The sequence below is a fragment of the Scophthalmus maximus genome, chromosome 5 (genome assembly GCF_022379125.1).
Source record: "Scophthalmus maximus strain ysfricsl-2021 chromosome 5, ASM2237912v1, whole genome shotgun sequence".
NCBI lineage: Eukaryota > Metazoa > Chordata > Actinopteri > Pleuronectiformes > Scophthalmidae > Scophthalmus > Scophthalmus maximus.
Window position 1 is genome coordinate 14,037,501 of NC_061519.1, and position 26,012 is coordinate 14,063,512.

Sequence of the window (26,012 nt, forward strand, 5' to 3'; positions counted from 1 at the left end):
TATGGTTGTTTTAACCTTGAGGTTCACAGGAACGGAAGGCAAAACGTTAAAAAACGCCACGTCTCTACTGAGCTTTACGCATTCTGTCGACAGCAGACGCTCTGTGGTTGCTCAAGTTGTTCAGGACACAATTGTTGGTCAACATCGACAGCTTCGAGTTCAGGGCGTCTTTACTTCTATCCCAACAATAATCTCCCCCTTGATCAGCATTTTCCTCTCCTCCCTTTTCCTCCTCCTCCTCCTCCTCCTCCTCTTCTTCGACCTCACTCTCTTCATCACTGCGTTCATCTTTTTCCAGCTGAGGGCAGAAGCAGATACAAGGTTTAACACGTGACAAAGCTAAAAAGAGCAACAACATTAAACGGCGTAATCTTGACATTTTTAATCTACATTCCTTTATTTAGAAGTTGACTCCCTGATTCTCACCTTGCCTTTCAGGAGTTTATGAACCATGCGTAATATCAAGCTCGCCCAGAAGATGTGAAGAACCTGCAGCACCATCAGCAGAACGTTGAAAAAGTAGAAGCCGACGAAGGGCTCAAAGACGTCCATGGACAGTACCAGGGTGGTGTGGATGATTCTGTAAGCGATCATATAATTAGAGTCAAGTTGAAATGGTGTTTTCAGTCATGTATAAGCCACTCATGTACAATGGGCCTCCTAAAATGGAAAAAAAAAGCATCTCAGGAGAAAAACTTACCTACTGGGGAAAATCACCAGTCGAGTCACCAGGAAGACCACGGCAAACACAACAAACACTGCGTCACATGTTTTCCTCCAGCCAGTGCCGTAGTTGAACATCTTGGCAGACTGCAGGAATATAAACGATGCAAATCGTGTGACGTGAGCTCACCCACACTGAGCAAAACATAAGTTGAAGCATAATTTAAATATATGTCAGGAAAGTGGATAAACAGGAAAACACGTCGTCAACAAGGGGATAATGAACATGAGTGTTTGTGCTGACATCAGCTCAACTATGATGACAATGATTCTGTGTCACAATCAGAAAAGGAACAAGGTTATTTATAATTAGTGGGTTTCTGGTCTTGTGTTTCCTTTCACATGCCCAGTGTAGGTAGGATTATATTGAACCAATATTCCATGTACTGTCATTTGCTTTGCGCAGGTAAACAAAAGCCACTTCAAGTGCTTTTAGCTCTCAGGACTCAGTCACAGGATTCCGCCTGCTGAAAAAGGTTTCCTGCAGGCCAGAGATGTCCGACTAGATAGTCATTTTCTAGGAACAGCCTTGAGCACAGTGTGAACCTTCTTGACAATCAGCTTTCCTCTCTTTCGTGTGGCTGCATGGAGCCAGAAATCGGCCAATATGGAGTTGAACCTAGGGTGATGTGCTCTGAAGAGACGTGTCAACATTTGTCAGGTCCCATGTGTCTGTCGAGCTACGGCTCTGGCTCTATAGGTACAAAGTTGTTCTTTTGGCTGCATTGAAGCAGCGTATGACTTACCTCGAGCAGGATGTCAGAGGAGTCATGAAGCAGCATGACCAGAGTGCCGACGCGGATGTAGTTGGCGCAGTAGGAGAAACTAAGCAGGAAGATGGTGGCCAAGTGGTGGATCACCTGTTCTTTAAAATCCTGGTAAATCAAAACACACTTCACCTCAGTATCTACGCAGTGGAACCCATACGATTTTGGTTCATATGAAACTGCAGCGGGTCAGAGGACATAAGCTGGGGCCACATGCACCCAGACCACCTCTAAATGTGGTGAGCGATCGGATCTCAGATGCGCCTTGGGTGCGTTCACACCCGTACTGTACAGCTGTCCAATTGTGATTGGATCACCTGAGAGGAAGGTTAGCACCAGGTCGGAACGGGGTACAAAATGAGCCTCATACCTCAATAGAGTAATTCCATTATTCCCTGTTTCGATCACTTATTAACCACGTGTTAATAAGTAACAATATAGCAAAGTGAAGTTTCCCATTTGAAGCAGAAGTGATCTTAGTACAGAATCAAAGCACGTAGAAGGACAAATGAGTGAATGAATGAATGAAAGCTGAGGTCCTCACCTTTCTCTTGATGTCGACAGAGATCCGGAGCAGCAGAGAGCTGTAAAAACCCAGCTCCAACATGTAGTACCAGTAATGAGCTCTCTCCATGGGCTTGGGAGGACACACCATTCAAAAGTCAGTGATTCAAGAATACTGAATATTTTCCTTCAAACTCAAACTCCCGTCGTACACAGATTATCTTTACGGTGGATAAAACTAACAACTTACTGTACACCTACATGTCACATGCGGCTTCCCTCATTGTATGAATATATTCTTGCTTTTGCCCCCCTTCACTTTCCAGAAAGAAAGGGAAAACTCTAGGGGACAACTCTGTGACTGCTGTAATGCTGTAAGTAAAGTTTTCACCTGCAGTGGATACTGCCTCCAACATTCCCTGTGGTCCCAGAACCAGGGTCTCTGTCGAGGAAGGAAGAAGAGACATTTGAAAAGGAACCTTTACCAGTGGGTACCAGTTTTTTTTCTCCAAAAACTCACATCGATCAAGCAGGCCAGTCCAGCCACGAAGGCGCCAAGGTAGAAAACAAACCTCCAGCTGCAAAGTAACGCAACAAGTTCAATGAGAAATACTGAAAAATGGAATGAAAAACTATTTAAAAAATGTTTTACATCTACAAATGAACACACGACATGAGACAAGAGTGTCTGATGTGCCATCGGCGAAGTTTGCAAACTTCATCAGGCTCTTGGAGGTTTGTTTCTTCCCCACAGCTGTGGATTTTGCAGCGGGCGGTAAAGCACGTTTTCTTGAGGGGGGTCATCTGTGAATCCAACAATGGGCGGGTTGTGGAGAGGAGGCACTCACGCAGCTTCGCCAAACTTCTTGGTTTGAGAGGGCCTGTCTTGGTTCCTGCGACGACGGAACCACGTCTCGATCTGTCTCTGGGTTTTGCCGCACAGCCTCATCAAACTGACGATTTCACCCTGAAAAACAACAACACAGGGGAGGAGAGTGTTTCCACCAGATCATGTCCACGTCAGCATCCACAAGCAGGGGTGTTGAGTTACGAAGCATTGCCCTGTGTCTGATACATTAATATATGTTAGATTAATTGCACTTGTTTTCAACACTGATGCATGTGTGAAAGTAGCATTTTACAGTTGTAGCTGGTCAGATAAGTCTGGAGGTTTGAGAGATGATTAACGTGTTAGGGGAGGAGAAAAACAAAGCGCCTTTGCGCAAATTTTATTAATTTGTTTGACCTTTTGTAAAATGTAACTGTGTTATCATATTTTTAAAAAAAAGAAATCTGTGACAGACAATCTGCAAAGTTTAGTGGTGAAATGTCTATTTGATGGTACTGCAAACAATTCAGACACCTGATATGTGACAGGGCCACAACTCGCTGATGCCTTTTGTAAAGGGTCACTCAACAAAGAGGTCTGGAACCACTGATTTCTTTCAACACTAGACTGCATTATATAATCTTGACAAAGGTCTTTGGAATCTCAACTGGCAGAGTTGCTGGTAATGATAAGTGTAAACACGTTCCCATCCCCCATGTTTGAATGTACGTTGAGGCCCTTTCAGACGAACCTGTGTCGGCCGTCTGCTCCTCTTGGTGTAAAAGGACTCCAGCCTCGGGGAGGGGGCTGCAGTCACTCGCAATCTATTCTTTACCCCTAAACATCTGCCCATGGGTGGGGCAAAAAACCTAGGGGCAAGGAGAACAAAGCACATCTTACACATGTGATGATAAAACACCTGTGGGACCGTCATGGCGCCGGCCTGCGGTTATATACTGTACAAACAGCTTTAGAAGCCAAAAGCAAACATGTAGATAAGATCCAGTGTGCGTTCATCTAATGTACTTGAGTCTGAATGTGTAATGAGCACATGAAGAAAATAATGTAGATATAATGTTTTCAAATCTAATATCAGTGAGTATTTTACAAGCTTGGATAAGAAACAAACCAAACATATCTACAAAATGCAAAAATGCTCATTAACATTAATCATTTTTTTAAACCATTAATAAAAAAGAAAAACCCAGAGGGCTTTTTTCTTACTTCATGAGAAGCTTTTGGAGATATACATAGCACAGCAATATGAGATATATATCTATCTGCAGATATATTGTATATATATAATACACAAGATAAAAGTAGCTTCGAGTAAGAATGTTACAACAGTTTAATGGGATTTAACGAACCATTTGATTCTACTGACTCTTCACTCCTGTGAATGTAACAACAGCCAACACACTGGGGATGTTATCAACAAACACTCTGTGTGTGTGTGTGGTTTGTTATGCAACCTTACGCCCACTGCACATCTTCCTCCTCTCTTCTTTGTTCAGATGTTTGCCGTACAAACGGTTGTCTGTTTCATTAGACTTTGGAAAATAAGACTCAAATCCAAATGCATCTAAAGAATGTGAAACACCGTTCCACGAAAGCAGTTGTTTTTCCTGCCTGATGATAACAATCCAGAGTGTGAAAAAAAACTGCTTGTGTTTCTCAACAGCCGAGGACAGTGGCCCTTCCTGCACAGCCGGCAGTATTCCATGCACATCGCCCAGGTGTTCACAGAACACAGAGACCAGGTGTGTCGTACCTCTCGAACACGCAGCGTAGCGCGACAAAGCCCAGGGCCAGGGGCAGAGCCACGAGGAGGTCCAGGGGTTGGGGTCGGTCAGAGTCCGCCAGCAGCTCCATGTCTGTCCAGGTGACACCTGGAGGGAGCCAGTAGTCCTGCCTCCACACGTCAGGCAGCAGGTCCATTCTGCTGTGGACGGGCCGTGGAGGACAGGTGAGGAGGAATAAGAAAACAGGTTGACGATGATGCTTGTAACTCATATTCAAGACTAGGCCCAGCCAGATACAGCGTGTTTCATCCACAATGATTTGATGCAATGTACGCTGGGACACAGTCGTCACAAGCCTCTGAGAGATGAAAACTTGATGAGAGCTCATGGACAACATAGCATAATATTTGCCAAAGGAACCTGCCTCTACCTCCACTACAAAAACTGAGTTCAAAACATTGATACTCTCAGATATGAGTCACAGCAAAGCCAAAAACAATACAATCACTTGAACATACTTATTAACTTATGCCAGAAAACAACCATACATGTAGTTCACAAAACTGTGAAACAACTGCCCTTAGTTTTTTTTTAATGTCTTTTTATCCTTTTATTTCAGTAATCTTTATGTTTTTATCTTTTTGTTATTGTATTCCCTTACTTATCTTTAATTGCATTTATTGTGAAATAAATCTGGTCAAATCTGTTTGTTTTTTTAAATGTGTTTTAATAATCTTGATTTGACTTGACTTGACAGCAAAGCCATAAACAATACACATTCACTTGAACGTCCTTTGGTAACATCACTGTAAATAATGCCACAAAACAACCATAGTGGTGGTTCACAGAACTGTGGAACTAAAGAGTCCCCTAAAATAACAGTAAACTTTATTATAGACACTAGAATAAAAAGCACAAACTGAACAAGCGAATACCAAAACATTCCGTATGAGTCTGTACAGGAATAAAGAGAATTCTTTAGTTATGTTTGACCAGGTTGAAATTGAATAGTGCATCAAGAAGTACATTACATACCGTTATACACAGTGAAACACTGTGTGTAGTTCACCTGATGAACGAAAGGAGCCACACAATTATAAACTCACCTGTCAGCAGCTCAGTGTTAAATCCACAACTGATCGGTGCAGTAAAATCCTCCATAAAACTGGGCTTTTCTTTGAGGATGTGTCCCCTGACGACGACTCCACAGAAGCGTCGTTCAGTCCCCACGTTACCGGCGTCAAGCGATGGCACGGGGACAGGAAGCTGTGGGCACACATTTCAAAATAATAGTCTTCATAGGGGAGCATACGGTGTTTTGTTTTGAGGCATCAATGCGGAAACGACTTTGCGAATACACACCTCTGCTTTTACTCTTCAAAATTCACATGAAGAAAAACTGACAAGTGCAAATCGCCGCTAAATGTGTGAATATATGTTATTCACCAAGTTGACTAGTATAGTATTCCCTACACTCGATTTCAACCCACGCGTCTCTGAGGTTCCATGCAGTCGATCCACAATTGCTTCCGGTAACGCGTGTGAACCTTTATTTTGAAAACTTCCGGTATCCTCCCCCGTTCCCCAACAGAATGATGCAGCTTGATGATTGAGCGGCTAAAGAAAAACCAAGGGCGTCTCCGGCTCCAAGCCTCCTTCAACGAGCCATTGAATCTGCATGGGCAACAAAGGAAGCACTGAGCATCAGCAGGCTATTGTACAGTTAACAACAACTGCAACTGTAATGGTTTAGATTAGAATTTGCTTTGTTAGCTCTGCAACTTACTCTGATCAGAAATACTTTATGTTTGGTTTTAAATGCTGCAACTTCACTACAAAAACAATAGATGTGTTAGAATCCAGTCACGGGACTAACTGCTGCATAATAGCTATCTAACAAATAAAAGGTGTACTTCATATCCATTTAAACCCACTCAGAGTTGTTGATGTAACATCCTCACCGGGTCTGATAACATTAAAAACTTTGTATATTGCTTTGAGACCAACACTGACTTTAAAGTCGCTCGTGGCCACATTGGCACCTTTAACATCTTCTTCTTATTATTATTTTCCACATAAGTCCGACTTTAAACTTACACTTCCATTCTGTATATTCTGTCAGAAGCTGTACTTTACAGTAAACATAGAACTGACTAATCTATAACTGGAAATACCTCTTTTCTCATTGCATTTCCTCAAACTCTAGCAGCGGTTATGCTTCAACGGAGACTTGGTTAACACGTATCCGATGATCCGGCACTGGCAGCAACAATCCGGGACACTTCCCGGACTTTGAAGGTGAATGCACCGCTGTGAGTATGTGCACAGCTCAGCTATTGAGCTCACAAACCTTACCCTGGACAAATATGAACTGTCTGCGTGTGTGACTGCAATAAGACAAACTCTGAACATCACACACCTCCCTGAGATGAACTCGGAGGTACACACTTCACCTAAATCCATGCCAACACAGCCACAGACAGGCACTCCAGTCCTCCTCGCCCCATCCCCCTCCTCAGTCAACACTTTCAGCTGATGGTATTGTCATGGAGGGAGATAAGCACACTGTCTGCTGATAAAGTCACTACTGTTATGCAGATGAGCTGTTCTTCTTTTTTTTCTTTTGTCATGCGCATCAGTCAGCCGCATTATTTTGTCATGTATATTTACAGTGTGAGATAAATGTATTTAATGTTAAAGACTACATGTGTACTGGCTTGTGCAAACATGATTTGCATGTGAAAATGAGTGTGTGCATATCCATGAAGATATTTGGATACTGTACATACATGTATGTTCATGAACTCCGAGAGCAACGCAAACGCCATGTTCTGTAAGAAGAGATGTGAAATATTCGAGTGAGGATTATTCTCCACAGCTGAACCTCCAACGCCTCAGACTTTCTCCTCAAAGGAGTATGACAACAGTAAAAATGTGTACATTTCTGTGTGTGAGTCATGTCTTACAAATGAATCATAATTTGTATTGTATGTGAAGTAGCAGTAATAGTCAGCTGAAGTTTCGCATGTGGTAACAACACAGAACATTAGTTGCCCTGCATGTGAGACATGGTGTCAGTGTGTACGCGTGTGTATGTGTGTGTGTGTGTGTGTGTGTGTGTGTGTGTGTGTGTGTGTGTGTGTGTGCATGCGTGCACTTTGTCATGGGCCTTTGTTGGATTATCAAGGACGTAAATTGTTGGAACCCACTGAAGCACAAATCCTGTTAATTGCTGCACTAATGAGGTTGAGGCTTTACTGAAACTGAAAACTGGCGAGGTCTTTTTAGTCCAGTTAGCCAAGTCTGACTGCACCGTTTGCTTTATGTTTGTGAATAAAATGACTTGAATTTCCTCACAATACATTTGTTCCTAACAGCAGCTGAAATGTTCATCCGTAGAGCCGTGGTGTCGGCCTGGCGGCTCTAGTGTGTTGCTGTTCCTCTTTAGGTGATATAATACTCCGCATCAACTGATATATGATTTCACCAGCAGATGAAAATAAATGGAAATGTACACCAGTGAAGAAAAAGGCAGAAAGAAAGGAAACTTCCCAGTTTTCCACGTTTCACTCATGCCCCTGTCACAAGCCAGACCTAACTTAGGAACCTTTCATTTCCTCAACAATGTGTTTTTTTCAGAATTGGATTGAACAAGTTTGTCCTTCAACCCATTTAGCTCCTGGTCAAGAAGAGTGTGTGATAATTGTTCCCAGTGACCAGTGCACTTGCACTTTCTGTTCTCTGAGTATCCAGAAGAGGTCACATCTCACCAGCGGCTGAGTTCCGGGAGCAGGTGAGAGCACTGACTGAAGCTACAGGGAAATCTACAAGGAAGGAGGAAACAGGAAATTTAGAAATTGAGAAATTTAGGGAAAATCCAAATGACAAAGCATGCAGGACGTGACTGTACACCGGCCCCTGAAGCAGTGTCCATGACCTCTGTCTATGACATGTCATTCTAACTTCTCCCTAGATTACTTAACATATCCCCAACTCTTGTTTAGTACCTTTACCTTTTTCTTATTGTGATGCCTGATGTGAATCTTTGAAAAACACTGACAATGAAATTTGTGCTTATGTTTGTATGTCTGTCTCCTTCAAACAGACAGACAGACAGACAGACAGAGAGGGGGTTGCTCTGACTCTGTGATTGCCGAACCTCATGAATTAACTATCTGTGTCTCTTTACGAGCTTCCAATTGATTATTCGATTGATTTCATTTGCTCTAAATCTTCTTAATATTGATCAGAGGGGCAGCAGTGAGGAGAGCCTTTGCTCAATTAAAAGTTTGTATGTGTGTGTGTGTGTGTTTATACTTTTGTGTGTGTCTGCAGGTCAGTAAAGTACTTAGGCTTTACACAAGCAAGAACAGACAAAAGCTTTTATTTAGGAAAAATATCTAAAAAAAATGTTGACAAGCAAGCGTCTACATCCAGGAAAAGTTTAGTGTCTCACTAAACAGTCTTTTGGTCATCATTGAGGAATCACACAACTTTTTAACAAATTAGTAAAATATCAATACTAAACTTTATTTATAAAGAGCTTTTCAGAGCCACATCTGAAAGGGCTTTGTACCATAATAGGGAAAAAATGATATTACAAAACACAGGAGCAGACCCATTATTCGTATGAGATAGTTAATAACTTTTCTCATATTCCTACAGGCACTGTTGAACAGATTTGGCTGGTGCACTGGACAGGGCCTAAAGGCAGGACGAGTTAGAGAGAGGGAATTGGTGTACATGCAATTTCATAATCATAACTTTATGTCACATTCAGCGAGCGCTGCAACCCCTCCACACTGAGCCTCATAAGCCTCTTAAAGGGATGGCGACATGAAACAGCAAAACTCAAAACAAAATTGACTGTATTACCTGTTATGTATTTTAAACTCTTGGTGGAATAAGATTGAAATTCAGGAGACAGGGGAAGTTTAAATGACAGATACAAACAGAAGCTCCAGAGTCAGTTTCAGGAGGCAAATCGAGAGATTTCTTAAAATTATAGGGGCTTTGGTTGAAATTACTTTACCTGAGCATCACCTTAGAGGTGGTACGAATGACACACAATGTCCAACAGGGTTCATATTAGAATAAATGAACAGAAGCTTTCCAGTTTCAGAGAAACTAAAATTACATCAAATTACTCTCACATCTGCCCTGGACTCTGTTAATTCTCCTTTATTCAATCAGGACCTCTCTCTCTTGCAGCAGCAGCAGCTCTGCTCTCTATTTATAATTCAGCCCTGGGATTTGTAAAAACATTATAAAAATACAAATTGACATGATGAACGGGAGTAATAACGTAATGCTGTGATACTGATCGTCGTCCTCCTGCAGTCTTGGTCGCTCTAAAAGCTGCAGTGTAACGTCGTACACACCATAAGTCTCCAATGATACGTTAATTGCTGTGAGTGCAACTGGAGAGAGGACGTCTGTTGTGTCTGTTCTGTTCCTTCTCTCTCTGGCACGATGGATATCCTCAATATTACAGCTTGTGGTTTGTGGTTTTTATACTGTCACGTTGCACACGACAACTGACTGCTTCCATTGCCCCCAACAAAACAACAAATATGTAACTCTGACACGTTTCTTTCATTTTCCAGGGAATGAAAAGTTGGAAACAGAAGCTTTAAAGCCGCATGGAACAAGCATCATCGTTCCAAACTCCCTCAAAAGAAGCTTGCCACATTCTCACATTCACCCCCCCCCCCCTTTACACCACGGCATAATCAAACTGTCCTCTGTCCAGCCCCTCCTTATGGTCCGTCCAGGAGGAGGCCGGCATGCTGCTGTAGGGGTCCAACAAGATCCGTACGCAGCGAACGAGGAGAAAGAGCAGCAGAAGCACGAGGAGGCCCACGAAACACAGCGCCGTTCCCTGCTCTGGGTGCCCCGCCATGGGCTGCTGCAGGGTGGGGCCCCTGGGGAACCCAGGTGGAGCGGGAGAGGAGAGCTCGTAGTCCACAACCCAATAGTTTGTGTCGCTCATTTTGGAAATGAGAGTATGTTATTTTCAAAGGTTGAAACTGTTTACTGTGCACGTTTTAAATTTTGCAGTCAGAATGGCATGGCGTGACTCCGCAGGGACGTCGTTGTGTGATGTAGAAACCCGAGGGGACGATCACATAGTGAAATGCGGCAGCTGCCGGCGAACTGAGCTCAACTAAAACACAGTGTTTTCCCACAAGCCCCGGGGCAAAGAAATTGTTCCAGCAGAAATAACACGGGGCAAATCAGTTATACAATTAATAAGGCCTCTGGTGAGCCGGGGCAGCAAGCTGCAGCCTGCTCAGTGAGGTTTAATGAGATCCGACTGGCTGGTGTTCATGTGTCTCTTTGTCTCCCTACACACACGCTCAAGAAACGCTGACAACACAAAAGCCAAGGTCACCACTTCAACTTCACATCGTTTGCATGGTCCTCAGTTTATTTGTCAATAAAAGTAGTTTAGTATAGTATAAATCTCAGTTGAGTGGCTGAAGATGTTCCATAGCTCAATCAAAGTGCTCACGGGCTGTAAATGATCCGTGTTGCGTGGGAATTCAAATCACTTCAACCGTTTGGTTGTTGCGCTGAGATGTTGATTAACTGAAAAAGCTTCTATTTTGACATCGTCCTCCCGGGTCACTATGAAGCTCTTCGTTTGGGGAGTTACTCGCAGGAAGACCTAAGAGAAGAAGGAAAAAAGCAAAGATAGGACAACATGAGTGAGTGAGTTTCCAGCAGGCAGCGGTGCTGAATGGAGGGAAAACTGATTGATTCAGGGGGTTCAGAGCTGGACAGGCTCCTTGGAACATGTCAAGGGTTATAGATTTTCACTGTTTCAGGGCCCGGGGTGAGCTATTTTCAGGGGGTCCCTCAGCCTCGAGAAGTGCCCCCCGCCAGGACACATTACAAGTGACTGAAAAAAATCTTATTACAAACCCCGTCCAATCTTCTGATCTGTCTCGCGAGAAAATGTCTGAGAAAACGACAGGAGCAGCCCATCTCCTGAACTCAGGTACAGCACAGTACGAGATAAATAAATCAGACACTGATGACGGAGGAGAAAAACGTGGAGGAAACCCCGGGAGAGCTGCTGCACTCTTGCGCAGGAACACTCTGCGTGGCCTCCTTAATGGGCCGTGGAGTGGACAGACGTTTCTGCGGTAGGTGCACTCCCCAGTCAGCAGATTCTATTCCAGGAGGCTTTGTCTCCCTGCTCACCAGCCCGTCTGTCCCTGCAAAGACACGTTGATGGCTCCCCCTGCTCTCCGGATGATGGGACTAAAGGGCCGAGCGAAGCTTTAATAGGGGACTTGAAGACCTAATGAAAGAAACTGCCTGCCTCAGTATCAATTATCAAATGGCTTGTGGTTACATCAGGCCGGACAGATCAGGTGGCTGCGCGGGGAGAGGGAGAGCAAGTTAAGACAAGACAGAATCATGGTCAATACAGAGACACGAAGCAGGCACCAAGTTCATGCAGCAGGATAACACAGGCATGAGTAGGTAAGTGTAAACCACTTACAAAAAGGCTGATAATGCTGGGAATTATTGTGTTAGTTGTACACTGTGAGAAGTTTACAGCTGCTTAATTTGTTTTACAGCAAATAGTGTGGAATTAATTATTCTCCATCTTATATTTTCCATCCCAACACCCACCTCCTTTTGTAAGTGAGTGAGTCAAACAGAGTACAACTTATCACAAACTCTGGTTGTTCTTTTTTGACAATGCAAACAGCGGATTTGTGAGTCTGCTGCAGATCTGCAAGTGTGTGCGTTTTCAGTCCGTCGAAAAAACTCTGACGGGGTTACCCAACGTCATAATGATATACAATACAGACACCACCAGACCTGAGTACAGGGGTGGACGGTCGCTTTGTGAAGCAACACAAACACAACTTTGAAGAACATGAAAGAATGAGCAACATCAATTTCATGGCTCATCGATCCGCATTGAGAGACCTGCTTTGGTTTCCAAGCAGCGGATAAATCACTTTGACCACGTTTGATTTACAGGAATATGAAAAAGTAAAGTAAAAACTGACTTTTAAAACAGCACTACAAGAGGGTAAAAATGTAAATTCATAAAAAAGCAACAGGCAGCCGTTGCTGATGAATATTGACGACATGCAGTGCAGTGACGCATGGTGTCTCCCCGTGGATGTAATACTTGTGATACCTCCCAGTTATACCTGTGGATGATGACAGTAGCTGCTTCAATTAAAAAGGGAATGTAGTTGTTTGTTTGGTATGGTGTCCGAAAAAAAACAAGTAAACCTTATATGTAGGACTGCCAGGCCGAAGGGAAATTTTTTTTAAAAACCAAATATATACATTTAAAGCAGCGACCTCCCCGTCATCTTTTCTGATTGTATAACATGTGAGAGGAAAAGCATTATGCAACCATTCAGCGTGGACAACACAGATGTGTCACCTCCACCCGGTCATGATCCCTGAGCACATAACCCCGAAAGACTTTGTGTAGTTTAAGGTTCAGTCTTCAGGTGCAAAGCAATAAAAATGATGTATCAGAGAAATGTGTGGAGTTAGTTCAGAGGTTGAAAGACAGGCCCTTAAATCTGTTTCTCTATCTGCTCCTGGATGGAAACAGCTGCCTTCATATATTTATCTCCTTTTTTTCTCTCTCTTCCATTGTACCAGCTCAATCTTAAACTGCTGCATGATGTATGTATGAATGTGTATATATGTTTTTCTGTAATGTATGATCCCAAAAATGTAGGACATTAGACTGACATTATGCAGTGACATCAGTGCCTTTACATTACAAACATTTACACCAAGAACATATGGAGTTTAATCTGTCCAATGCCATCAAGTATTACATTGTAGTGTCTGACTTCACTGTGCAACAAGCACCAGCCTCTGTAGAGAAATGTATTGTCTGGTTTATTCTGATTCAGTAGTCGTCTCCATTGCATGGCATGTTAGCAGGACAGTTTATTAAATTATCCCTGTATAAATGAGGAATATATAAAATATTGTTCTTTCTCTAAGACATAGCTGATATGAAAACATACAGGGAACCAACCAATGACATACAGGGAACCAACAATGATCATAGGGTAATTGTTTGGCACGAAGTAACACAACAGCACAAAGTTACAGCCCGCAATATAAGACAACTATCATAAAATGAATAAAAAGCAAACCAGAGACATGCTGGATATAAGATTCTCCCAAACAGGTTCACTCAGGACAAACAAACAGTATGATTATCACATCACAGAGGACAATCAGATTAGAGAACTTACTTTCCCCGGCTGGTGTCACAGGTGAGGACACGTAATCAGCAGCGCGGACAGATGAAGGTGAGGATGAGGACGAGGATGATGATCCGGCAGCAGCTGCAGCAGATGTTCAGCACCGTGGACAGCTCCCGGCCCACGCAGCCTGCTCCAGGTCTGAACCCTGTCACATCCTGCAGCACCTCCTCCGCTCTGCCAGGGGCTTTAAAGTCCTCTCAGTTTGAGGGATCCGCCCCGGCTCCCCTCCCTCCCTCCCTCCCTCCCTCCACCCTCCCTGCACACTTACCACCGGACCTGCATGGACTGCACACATAATCTTTTTCGTTTGGACGAGTAAAGCGCCGAGAGCAGTGTGTGGCTTTTGCATTATGTAAGAGGACTGCGTGGGGCATGGACGGTGAGGGGCCATGAATGCAGCCAACGTGGTCCTCAAATAGTGCATGTTGGTTTCCATCAGTGTGCCGCCACTACTCAACCCCAAACAATAGTTCCAAAAGAAACGGGAATGACCTGGCCGTTTAATGAGATCTCTGGGAGAATGTGTCACATTTTGTGAAACTGTTGAGCTCTCTGAGATAATTATTGATTATTATTAATTATTTTTGTCAATATGGACTGCTACAACTTTACTGGGGGTTTTTTAATTGCTGAGACTTTCCTTTCATTTTATGGGCTAAAATGAAGTCACATTAAATTATTGTAAGAGGTTCCAAAGGACATTTATTTGCACAGCACTGCCACCAAAATAGGTTTGCAGTGCTCGATGTATGTATTAATTTTATTAAACACAGATTATGTGTTATGTAGAAATGTGTACTATGTAATCAGAATATAAAATAGAATAAAGACAGGACTAGTTTAGCTGATAGAAGTCGATGCAGATTACAACATGTCACATTTTACCAGCCCCTTTCATCCCACTTGTACTCCAGTACATTTATTTCTAAATAAGTTATCATATCTTCCCAAAATGCATTTTTTGAGAGTCAATAGTTTAATAACAATTACTTAATAAATCAATCATTTTTCTAAGGAATGACAGGTTTATAAGGTTGGATAACACGACTTCCTACGTCAGGTTTGCCCTGCAAGTTTTTACCTGATTACATGATCAAGATGTAGAACTAAACAAGCGGAGCAACCTGAGTGCACCCGTGGCTTTGCTCCCGATGCTCACTGTGAGGAGTAATTAATTGACGCAAATTTTAAAAAACGAAATAAAAACCTTGTACAAACACTGGAACAGATTGCAGTCCATGCGCATCCGCAGAGCCCCTGCCTGGGGCTGCATGGCATCTCCCTGTGGGTTTAATTAATGGCTGGTGAATGGTGACACAGTCCTGATGGGGCTCCTGATCAAATCACACAGCGCTGCGCTCCGGCAGACCTCCCGCTGCGGTCATAATTGATAAGAGGTTATGAAATTCAACATTTCCATCACGATCCTCACTGTTACAGATGGTGCACACAGGGAGGTCAATCTGTGGTACAGGCAGCAGACGTGGGTCACGACTATGAGATACCTGGGCCCGTGGCAGCAGGGGAGTCTGAATTTGTTAAAAAAAAATCAGACCTGAATCTGAATACTAGCTTGTGGGTCACTTGAGTCTTCTCAATGTTGTGTGCTGAATAAGCATTGGTTCTGATATGAGCAGGTTAAGCCTTCCAGAGATTTGAGGCAGCCACTGCAAAGGCTCTGTCTCCACCTATTTTTAGCCTATGGATCCCGGGACGCCCAGAAGCATCAGGTTGGTCCACCTCAGTGCCCTGGATGGAGTGTGAAGGTGCAATAGATTTGACTACCAGGCCATTTAGAATCATAAAAACAAGCAACAAAATCTCAAAATCAGTCCTGAATTTAACAGGAAACCAGTGGAGAGAGGCCAGTCCTGGTGTTATGTGATCATGATCATGAGCTGCTGCATTTTGTCCCAACTGCAGATGACGAAGAGACGACTGCTGTACACAGCCGTACAGGGAATTAAAATAATCCAAACGAGAGGTAATAAAAACATGAATATCTTTGCTGTACAGGTGACGAACACCACCTACAAAATTCACAACTTCACCTTCTATCTCATTCATTCGAAAGGATGAAATATTGTTATCCAAACGATTTCATGCAAAAAAAGAAGCATGTAGCAAGCTGAGTACAAGCAAAGAACGATGAAGATGCAATCAATCTTATTCAGTTCACTGGAGTCAGACAACTTTCTGTGTCCTTAATGTTGCTTCTTATCAAACCCTATTTTTTCAAGGAACACACAAAGATAAAAGCAAATATCCACAATGAGTTCAGGACATGCCGTATAATAGCTGCTTACATAATGCACTGATGTTACAGCATACACTGCATTGAAAGCCTTTGCCATATGTAGGCTAAAGAATAGTCTGGCGAACTACCCTTACTATATATATATGATGGAGTGCCACCAAGAACATGCTGCAATGAGTGGACAAAGCAAAGTACAGCACTGCCCCCAAGACCTTTTCTGCTCGCAGGCTGTTGTGTTGGTGCATCCAACCAACTCACTGGTCGGTGAAGGGTTTTCTTTTTCCAGGAGGACGCTCTCACCATAACCTGTCATTTAAACGGGTGTTATCTCGTGCTGCACATTAGGAGAATATAAACTTTATGAGTGAAAATTTGCTGCACAAACGTGACAATGGGAGAAGCACCGATTGACAAAAAAGATGATCACTGAGCTTGTTTGTTCACACTGAGGCGTTCCCTGTCCGTCAGCGAGGCTTCAGCCACGGTCAGAGAGGAGCGAGTGGACTTTGGAGGAGGTTAGTTAGTATAAGGACGTCCCCAGTCATTCATCACATCAGACAGCTGTGGGATGAGGTCCCACATATATCGGTCGTGTGTGAGAATCTACGGACATGCGTTATTTAAAGCCTGATCTATCATCCCTATACTGCTAAATCCATAGGTTTATCAACCGGCGTCTATGGCCAGATCCATGGACATCTATCAGGGGGTGTCAGTTTTAAAATGAGAAAAAACAAAGGACACACACAAGCACAAATTTCTCTGGTGAGCACAAACACACACAATGCATACAAATTGTGACTCCAAGAAAGCTTGGACGAAGCGAATCGTAATACAGCGTTCTTTATTCTACTGATACATGAATAGAAAACTCTTTTACTTTGTGAACTCAAAAAGGAATTCCACTAATGTACAGTTGATTTGTGTAAATCAAAGAGAAAAACTTGAAAATGCATTTGAATTATTAGACCATTATTGATATTATCAAATTGACAAAACACATTTAAGACAAAATTTTAGAAGCTGGGTTTCTTGTCACTTATTGAACACAAATATACTATAATCTGCTGAATTGTTAGATCTTTTTTCATTCCAATCAAGTGAAGATGAAAAATAATCATATACATTAATCCATAAATACAATCTAGTAAAACAAATCCTTACACTGTTCATTAGCAGGAGCATATTTGTGCCTTACCTTAATTATAACAACAAGGCTGTAACGGTCACAATCTTCCACTGTGAGATTTCTTGAAAACTGGACCCAACGGATTTGCCGAATGAAAAATCAGGGAACCTAAACAAAAACATTAATACTAATTTTTTACTGACCAAATCTATACCATATCTGTACTAACAGACCTGTCGACAAAGAGAATGGTGGGATATGAATTGACAATTAATGGCATGTCATATTTTTAAAAACAAAACAAACCGTGAGCCCCATCATTCATCAGGAGCTCAACTTCTCTTCACAAGTATGGACGTCTTTCTATTTTATTAAAATAGTCAAGCAAAGACAAACAGTAATTCATCAGAATGTGTTCAATCTACAGTGACATGCGAGCGGAGACCCACACGGTCACACAGCAAGTCAAAAACAGTCAACACAACTGAGCAGCCATGTTCTCACTCATTCCCTTGAAAAGTCACATAACGCGACAGCAACACAAACAGTTCAATAAGACAAACAGCTGAAATGTGCAACATGAGATGGCAAACGATTCTTCAAACAATAAAGCTGCCATGGTGACAACAGTTGAATATGGTCCCGCCCGAGCTTACACACAGAGGCAGCTCTCAACATTAGATATATTTACAAGAAGGTAATAGCTCATCAATGTGTAGATACAATACATTTTTTCTAACTGAGGCTGCACAGACTCAGAGCCACATGCAATGAAATTGCGAAAACACAAACTGTGCTTCAAAAGGCGCAGCAAATAAAAACACGAGGATGAGTTTTCTGCGGTTACTTGTGGTCCTCAGATTGTAGTGCACTGGGTGGATGGAAGATTATCATCTCATTATCTGTATTTAAATGTGAACACCAGCAGGAACCAAGCAGGAACCACCACAGCTGCATTTTAAAACCATTGCTATAATGTAAGATAAATTATTTTAATTTGGCTAAGAAAAAGAAAGAACTTGAAAGAAATCAGTTTCTCTCTAACGGGGTCTCAGTAGCTATGGTGTTTCTATGGTGATTAGAAACACGGAACCAGGAACTGTTTGATTAAGTGGTACTCTGGTGATTTAGCATTAAAATGTTGAAATTAAAGCATCAGAGGCTTTGATATCCTGATTCGTAATCCATAGTATGGGGTCAGACTCAGGATGCTCATAACGCAGCTCTTCCTGCCTCCGAAGGGCTCATATCTTCAAGCTCCACATCCCCAGTCCGTAACACAGACCTCCTGAAAAATCTCAATCTGAGATTCTCAATATTCTCTCTAGACAAAATATTGGTTATTTTATCAGATTTTAGAAAGCTCGGAACATGGGACCTGATGTAACGGGGTCTCTCACGATGTCCCACTCAGCAATGTTGGTTAGACATAACAGACTGTAACCGGACTTGACAAAGACAGTGATGAGCATCACACCAAGTGTGAGGCCTCATAAATTGATCTCAAGAACAATCTGTGAGGTCACAGGCACCATGTCCATTTTTTCTCCTATGAGCTTCTTGGATCCAGCCACCAGGCTGGTATGGATGGACTGTACCACTCAATAATACAATGGGGGGGAAATGGCAGAGACGGCAGGGCATGAGGGAAAAGTTGGTTCCAGCCAAATAAAAATGAAAGAAGATGTTTTAAATCCAGCTGAGCAAACCAGAGCACGAGACTCCAAAAACACGTCAGTGAACGCACAGTTTTCAATTCACATTAAGCATTTTATACAGGTAGTTAATCTCCTTGTCCATGTACATTTCCGTACCTTAAAGTAGATGACTATATATATATATACTGTGTGCAAATACTGTCTCTGGCGTAACACAGCTGCTTTTTTCTTTGCCCCTCAGATGTTAATGAATAAATATACGAGACAGTGTGTGCAGGTATTCCAGGCACATCCTTGTATCATCTGCCCTTGTTCGCAGTTCGTCTCAGCTCCCAGACGGACCTTTTCACCCGCGCTCCTCCTCCCCCTCCTCCTAGAGGACTTGCTCAGTGCTGGAAGCAGAGATGTCCAGGAGTCTCCAGGCTGCGTTGGGGTTCAGCTCCTCTTGGTCACGACACAAGGCCCAAACGTACATCATCCTCAACACCTTCTCCTGAGGAGGGGGGAGGAGAGCAGAGGGTCAGGCCCAAAGAGACAGTACAGAGGAAGGAGGAGGGCTCTTCTAGACTTAATTTCAGATTTCCTAACTAGAGCTGTGCACAACCAGAACTTGGTAGACAGACTATATGCAATAGCTTGATATCATTATGACACAATAATCACAAGCGTATTTGTTGCATGGTGTAAAACAAGCCGGATGATTCTGCTACATCAAACCTGTGAGTCATAAAAAGATGGACGTGATCTCATTTCTTGAAAAAAATAGTTTTAGATTAGATTAGATCCCATTAGATTCACTTTTCTGCTGCAGCAATTAGGACTTGACTGACCGGATCTCCCTCCACGAGGTCTCCTTTGGGGCTGCGGATCACCATGACGACCTGAGCCTGGAAGGTGATGATCAACACTGGGCCCTGGTCCATCATCTTTCCCATCGCCAACTAAAGGACGGTGAGAGATAGGAGACAAAACAAATAAATGAAAGGAACACAATGAACACAGATTTATTGAAATACGGAAAAGTGAAGAAAAAACAACACTGAAGTATAAGTATAATTTGCGTAAAGGCACTTACATCTATGTTATCAATGTCAAGTATTTTGGACTGGAAGAGCAGGCCGAGCGCTCGGGCCTGTTGGATGGGGTGGGCCAGCTGACTGTACGTCTGAGAACAGGTACAAGAAAACACACATGAAGAGCGACACATGCCACTTCATAAAAAAATAAAAAAGAGGTGATTATGGCTGTTTGTTAATAATTTCAAAACTTTGACAAAAAGAAAAGGAAGCAGCCTCCAAAAATAATTCACCTTTCATTCAGTCTATTTATTTAGACTTGATTAAATATGGAAGTGTTTTACTTACAGCTTCGTAGCACCAGTCCTTCAACACATCCAGCTCTCCTCGGATCATAGCCTGAAGATAATAAGATGATCATAAGGAATTTTAATTTATAAATGATTGGTTTCATGTTTGAGCTTCGGCAGTATGATCCATTTGTTTGAGCAAATCCCGCTAATTACCCATACAATGAATACATTAACTTGTAGTTCAGCCAAAGGAAGTTTTAAAAAAAGTGACAGGGTAAAGGTGGCTCTTCATTCCATTAAACCGCATTTGATGCAACTAGATGACATTGACTTCAACTGATGTGACGACCCAATAACTGAGTCCAGCCCTGGTTAAGTGTATTTAAACAAACACACATTTCTTGTTTCCACATTAGATGTAAATGTTCATCAAACTGCATCGATGGTTTTAATTCTGTGACTGTGTAGAACAAAACATTTCTGTTCAAAGAGAATTTCCTGCCATTAATAATTTGAATGGTCAACTTGCTCGGAAATCTATTAATAATCCTTACATGATACGCAAGTAATGAATTTGATGGAGACTAGGAGGGAGTATTTTCCCAGCCTCCTTGGTGAAATACCTCTCAAGTTCTGACACGAGAAGTGAGTGAATGAAGCAGTAACGGAGGTAAACTGGGAAAAAGTCTTGTTTACCTCCAGTATGTTGGGGATGATGTCTTTCTCACACTGTTTGAGGAAAGAGTCTTTGTCAAAGTTGGGGTCTGCCTTCACGATCTCTGTCAGCACCTCCGACATTTCTGTCTTAGAGAAAAGACCACCTGGGAAACAGACACACAAACAAACATCAGCAGCAGCAGCAGCAGCAGCAGCAGCAACAACAACAACAACAACAACAGAGATCCCTCCTTCCTCTTAATACAGACTCGTTTTTTATAGCATCAGAAACTTTTCTAAGTTTCTCCGCCGTACTCCTAGTCGCTGTAGCCTTTTCCATCTCAAGATCAAAACTATGGAGAACCATTACCTATGAAACCAGTGACTCTGTCAGTTACAGCTCTGGATGCTCTGACGACGGCGTTGTCACTTTCGTCATATTTCATCTTCATCTCAAAGTATCCTGCAGCAAACAGAAAGCAAGACAAGGGTGAGGACAAACTGTTTAACAAAAACATTTACATCTTTTTTTCTTCTTCCAAATGGTGGATTAAATCCTGCGTCTGCGAAGGCACAAGGCTTCTCACCTGATGCCTGAACTGTATCAGATTATACTGCCAAGAATCTGGTGCCACCCGCTGCCTTTAAAGGAAACTGCATGTGTGGACTGTAGGAGATTTCTTATATAACAACCTAATTCTACAGAATCTAAACTAATAAATGCAAAGGGATTTTCTTACTGTTAAAAACTACGTTATTGTCCTTGAAGTCCTTCCACTGCTGGTACCACTTTGAATCCTTGTGGAGAACCACACCCATGGCCTCTCTGCACGCACGCACGCACGCACGCACGCACGCACGCACGCACGCACGCACGCACGCACGCACGCACGCACGCACGCACGCACGCACGCACGCACACACACACACACACACACACACACACACACACACACACACACACACACACACACACACACACACACACACACACACACACACACACACACACACACACACACACACACACACACACACACACACACACACACACACGTTAAAAGATGTTTACAACAACTGGTACTGTGAAACCGTGTTACAGGACACAACGCTTCTTTAAGACAGCAGTGGTGAGACTGAACTCACTCATTGGCCTCAAACTCTCTGGTGTCGCAGTTTTCTCCTTTGGAGGAGAAGTCGCTCCTCTTCCTCAGCTGAGAGGGAGCCCTGTACGGGCCTGCATCGCCCACATCGATTTCCTTCTTCATGGTTTCCACGCCCTACAGAGAGACACACACACACACAGATTCTTATTGTAACTGCGTAGCAAGTGTATGTTAAGATTATACACTGACTATGTAGAACATGATCCCACTTCACATGCAGATTCACATGCGTCATTGATGACATGCCTCTGATTCAGGGAAGACGATTTTAAAGTGAAGAGGTCAGGGTCACCAGAGAACTTAATGCCTCCTAGGTGCCGTTTGTCCTTATAAGAAACTAGTCAAACCTTATAAGTTACAATTTAAATTTGTGTTGGTCCATGGTTTGATATACAAACTCCTGTGTTGCTCTGTTCATGGTCGATCCCCCTCGTAGCATGCAGATATATAAATATACACATATGTATTTCTAACCTGTGAGATGGCCCTGAACGCACTGGTCCTGCCCAGCTTTTCTCCGCCTTTGGAGACGGACTCCGCAGAGTGCATGGCTGAACTGGCTGCCTCCTCAACACCTTCCTTGATCTTCTTCCCGATGTCCGTGCGAGTCACCTTCTCAACAAACTGAGGTCACAGTGACAAAAAAAGAAAAGCACATAGAACTTGAATAGACAAAGTTTATTCTACCATTAAAAGGACATGAACCTTTGACATTTAACACTTTAACATTGGAACTATCGAAAACATAATAAATCCAATATGTCTCATATATTTTTTAGAAAATAATCAGTGTGTTCAGATGGTTGAGTGGAATCTGTACCAATGGTGTAAAAGTTTGACGGTGTTATTGTAAATCAGAGGAAGTGCTGATAGCTGACCTCTTTGACGGTTTCTGACATGGAGCCATAACTCTTCTTGAACACCTCTGAGGTTTTCGTTGTCTCAGCTTCAATGGATTTCTGTTGAAAGAATACAACAGAAAAAAAATTACTGCATATTGCCTAAAATGTCAAGCAAATCCTTACAAATGCAATGATTGCAATTGTAAACATTTTTACATGACGTATGATATAAAAGACATATTTACATATTTCCTGCGGGCCTGTTGGAGAGCATCAGACTCTTCGAGCCTCTTGGCCTCTTCCCTGAACTTCTTTAGGTTCTCCTTCATCTCGTGATTCTTACCGAACTCCTGACGGAGGTTTTCCACAAACTCCCCCAGAAAACCTTTACGTCCCGAGGCATATCGCACCTAGTGAGGCGAGCAGAGAGTCTGACTTCAGACAGGAGACACGGCGAACAGAGTATTCACATGATGCAGCAGGAAATGATAATACAAAATAAATAATGAAACCTAATTTGATAAATACAGCACTTTTTAAAACACTTAGAATGAAAGAGGGAATAGTCAAAGTTGAAACTGTCATTATTTCTTTTAAGTTACAATAACTACATCTTTCCCCCCCCATTCTCGTACATACATACATTCTGTCTCTCTCACACCCACACGTACACACCCACACCCACACCCACACACACGACAGTGACCATTGTGAATACCTGCACAACTGCAGCTGGGCTCCGGTGTAGCCTGTACACATCTTCTCTCCACACGGAGGAGACCAAGGACCGGGAGCAGAGCGCCACGGCACGTCTGCCGACCAACTGCAGTGAGGAGACAGGCACTGTCAATATCGGCTCTGCCAACAATGCAGTGGATGGACAATCGATCAAAGAGGGTTAATGAGCAACTGATGATGTTGTGCCCCCCCCCCCCCGCACAACTCGAGAGCCCCCGCTGTAGGAGTCATTCGGGCCAGAAACATTTACTTTAGCTACTGTTCCTATTAAAACACCAGTCATCGGAACAGTCTTTGTCATCTGTACCGTTTGAAAGTCACTCTGATGTTTTTCTCCTGCAATCTGAGCTGAAATACTAATTCAAGTCCTCCAGGGTTGCACTTTTCATCCATGTCACAGAGCATGACTCGATTATTTTGGTCATATGATGCAGAAAACCTGTTTGCATCTGTATTTGTTACATGTTTCTCCGTTCGTGTGATCAGGTCTTTTTCCAGGTCAGCAGTCAACAGTCCTGTGTAGTGGATTTAATCATGGCTGGTAACATTTCTGTGAATGTAATTCTGTGCCAGTTTTGTAACCTTTCAGATTCTGTGGCCCCAGTAGGAGTTTCAGCGGTATATCACCACACCTACTGCCTCTATCATACATTCCTTACTTTGATGGGTGTGTTGCAAAACCCGTACCCCCGTGGTATTCAGACAAGGTCACACATTTAGAAGCTGTTAAACAAAACTGTGCCCCTCCAACATTCAAATATTCGATACAGAGAAAGTCCCACATCCTCGTGAATGTGACAGCTCTGTCACTGTACACCTAGGCACCTATTTCTCATGCTAAGACCTTGCTTCTGAAAGAACAATTCACTGTATTTCACTGACTTGTTGCACAACATGACATATGTTCCCTGCGGCCTGGCTGTGATCTCTAGGAGTGCATATTTACAGGCTGCCGCTTGACTGTCCATATTTTATCTTCTATCTTTATAACCAGAACGTCCAGGAGCTCAGCCGTGCGTCTGATGAAACCGGGCCTCAACTGTCGGGACATCTCGCTCCGCCTCCGTCTGCACTGAATTAAATCAGCCTACAAAAGTCCCCTCGACCCACGCGGGCGGGAAAAGACGGACTGAGAGATCCGTCTGTCCTCAGCAAACCGCCTGGCTGAGACACGGCGGCTGAGACGAAGGACACGGACGAGAGACTCACCTCGAAGCACCGACACACGGAGGCTGCCATCTTGACCACGAAATGCTCGGAGCTCCACGTGCTTCCAGGCTGCAGCAGCTGACCTCCCGCTCGACCAATGGGAGCAGAGCTGAGGGGGACGGGGGCGGGGCCAGCTGTCAGCAACATTTGAAATAAAGAATGAAAAAGTAGCTAAGTACAAAAGTAAATAAATTCACATGGTGTTTTTATACAACACAGTGGTCTCTCTAAGTAGGACATTTATATCCATATTGTTATAGGATTTTATTATAATTTTTTATTATAATTGTAAATGTTATATTCACAAGCATACATTTGACTAATACTACAAATTAATTAATGTACTGCATGTACTTTATTTTTTTTTACTCATAATATATGTTTCATTGTTTTCTTGTTTGTATTACTGGTGCTCTGCGTTGGTGTTTATACCATATGTTATTCTACACTTATCATATTTTATCATAGCCATTTTTTAAGCTAAAGCTGAAATTGTCATTGACTCAATGGGCACTTATCATTTCAATAGGATAGGATATTCACTACAAAGAATACAATATTATAAAAAAAAGTATTTGAGTGTATTTTCTCTTGAATGTCACTTAATATTTTAACTTTGTCATATTCGTGATACAATATTTATGGCAATGTAAGCACCCAAGTAGGAACAAAGATGAGATATTGTAAAAAAAACAGATATTGCAGTTCAATAAAAGACCTAAAAGTCATCGAGCTAGCAAAGTTTATAACATCAAAGTGTTTCACATGTTAAGATAACAGCATGAAAGTAGTAACAAAAAACAATATGTGCAACATATTACCAAGAAAACAGGTTTAAAACGTAAAACTACTACTACTACCAATACTAATACTAAATAAAATACAAATTTTCATCTTCTGATTTTATCTTTCTTATAAACAGGTTTATTAGAGTCATGATTTCACACACACACACACACACACACACACAAACACAAACACACACACACGGGCCTAAATGCTTCGATGGTGATGCTCACATTTAACACGTAGAGACGAACCTGACCTCATTCTCCTCATTGAGAATCCCATCGTCAGACGCGTCGTCACAGCTGAACGGCAGCGCGCTGCTGTGGTAACGGGCGCCCCCCTGCGGAAGCTATGTGAAGTGCAGGGACTCCTCCCCTCCCTCTGCAGAGATCACAGCTCTCCCTCTCTGCGGCCAGCTCGC

At 42.7% G+C, this 26,012-nt stretch overlaps 2 protein-coding genes across 5 annotated transcripts in view; both read right to left on the reverse strand.

Annotated features, from left to right (window-relative positions):
- The window catches only part of LOC118310792 (ceramide synthase 2-like), a 6,433-nt gene extending 623 nt beyond the window's left edge, over positions 1 to 5,810 (reverse strand). The window contains exons 1-11 of one of the 2 annotated variants that reach the window (XM_035634087.2): positions 5,672 to 5,810; positions 4,595 to 4,765; positions 3,575 to 3,692; positions 2,843 to 2,961; positions 2,515 to 2,572; positions 2,386 to 2,436; positions 2,035 to 2,127; positions 1,470 to 1,598; positions 701 to 810; positions 427 to 580; positions 1 to 298 (exon numbers count right to left, since the gene is read on the reverse strand). The exon at positions 1 to 298 is cut by the window's left edge and continues 623 nt beyond it. In XM_035634087.2, coding sequence (XP_035489980.2) covers positions 65 to 298; positions 427 to 580; positions 701 to 810; positions 1,470 to 1,598; positions 2,035 to 2,127; positions 2,386 to 2,436; positions 2,515 to 2,572; positions 2,843 to 2,961; positions 3,575 to 3,692; positions 4,595 to 4,761 — 1,233 coding nt within the window. In that variant the 5' untranslated portion in view covers positions 4,762 to 4,765; positions 5,672 to 5,810 and the 3' untranslated portion in view covers positions 1 to 64. The remainder of the gene's footprint in view (positions 299 to 426; positions 581 to 700; positions 811 to 1,469; positions 1,599 to 2,034; positions 2,128 to 2,385; positions 2,437 to 2,514; positions 2,573 to 2,842; positions 2,962 to 3,574; positions 3,693 to 4,594; positions 4,766 to 5,671) is intronic. The other variant, XM_047332274.1, reaches the window with a different exon arrangement.
- An 11,111-nt stretch (positions 5,811 to 16,921) lies between these two features.
- LOC118310790 (mitochondrial import inner membrane translocase subunit TIM44-like) lies at positions 16,922 to 25,986 on the reverse strand. 3 transcript variants are annotated; one of them, XM_035634080.2, is made up of 14 exons: positions 25,848 to 25,986; positions 24,803 to 24,936; positions 23,574 to 23,678; positions 23,101 to 23,265; positions 22,892 to 22,972; positions 22,488 to 22,637; positions 21,994 to 22,127; positions 21,588 to 21,673; positions 21,218 to 21,310; positions 20,887 to 21,011; positions 20,246 to 20,296; positions 19,957 to 20,046; positions 19,712 to 19,822; positions 16,922 to 19,374 (listed from the first exon to the last, which is right to left on the reverse strand). In XM_035634080.2, exons 2-14 carry the CDS (start codon positions 24,830 to 24,832, stop codon positions 19,255 to 19,257), a joined length of 1,341 nt encoding a protein of 446 aa, XP_035489973.2. In that variant the 5' UTR covers positions 24,833 to 24,936; positions 25,848 to 25,986; the 3' UTR covers positions 16,922 to 19,254. The 3 variants fall into 3 exon arrangements, with proteins under 3 accessions (XP_035489973.2, XP_035489971.2, XP_035489970.2); XM_035634078.2 differs by having other exon boundaries at positions 25,843 to 25,956; XM_035634077.2 differs by having other exon boundaries at positions 25,822 to 25,956.
- Between the last annotated feature and the right edge of the window lie 26 nt (positions 25,987 to 26,012).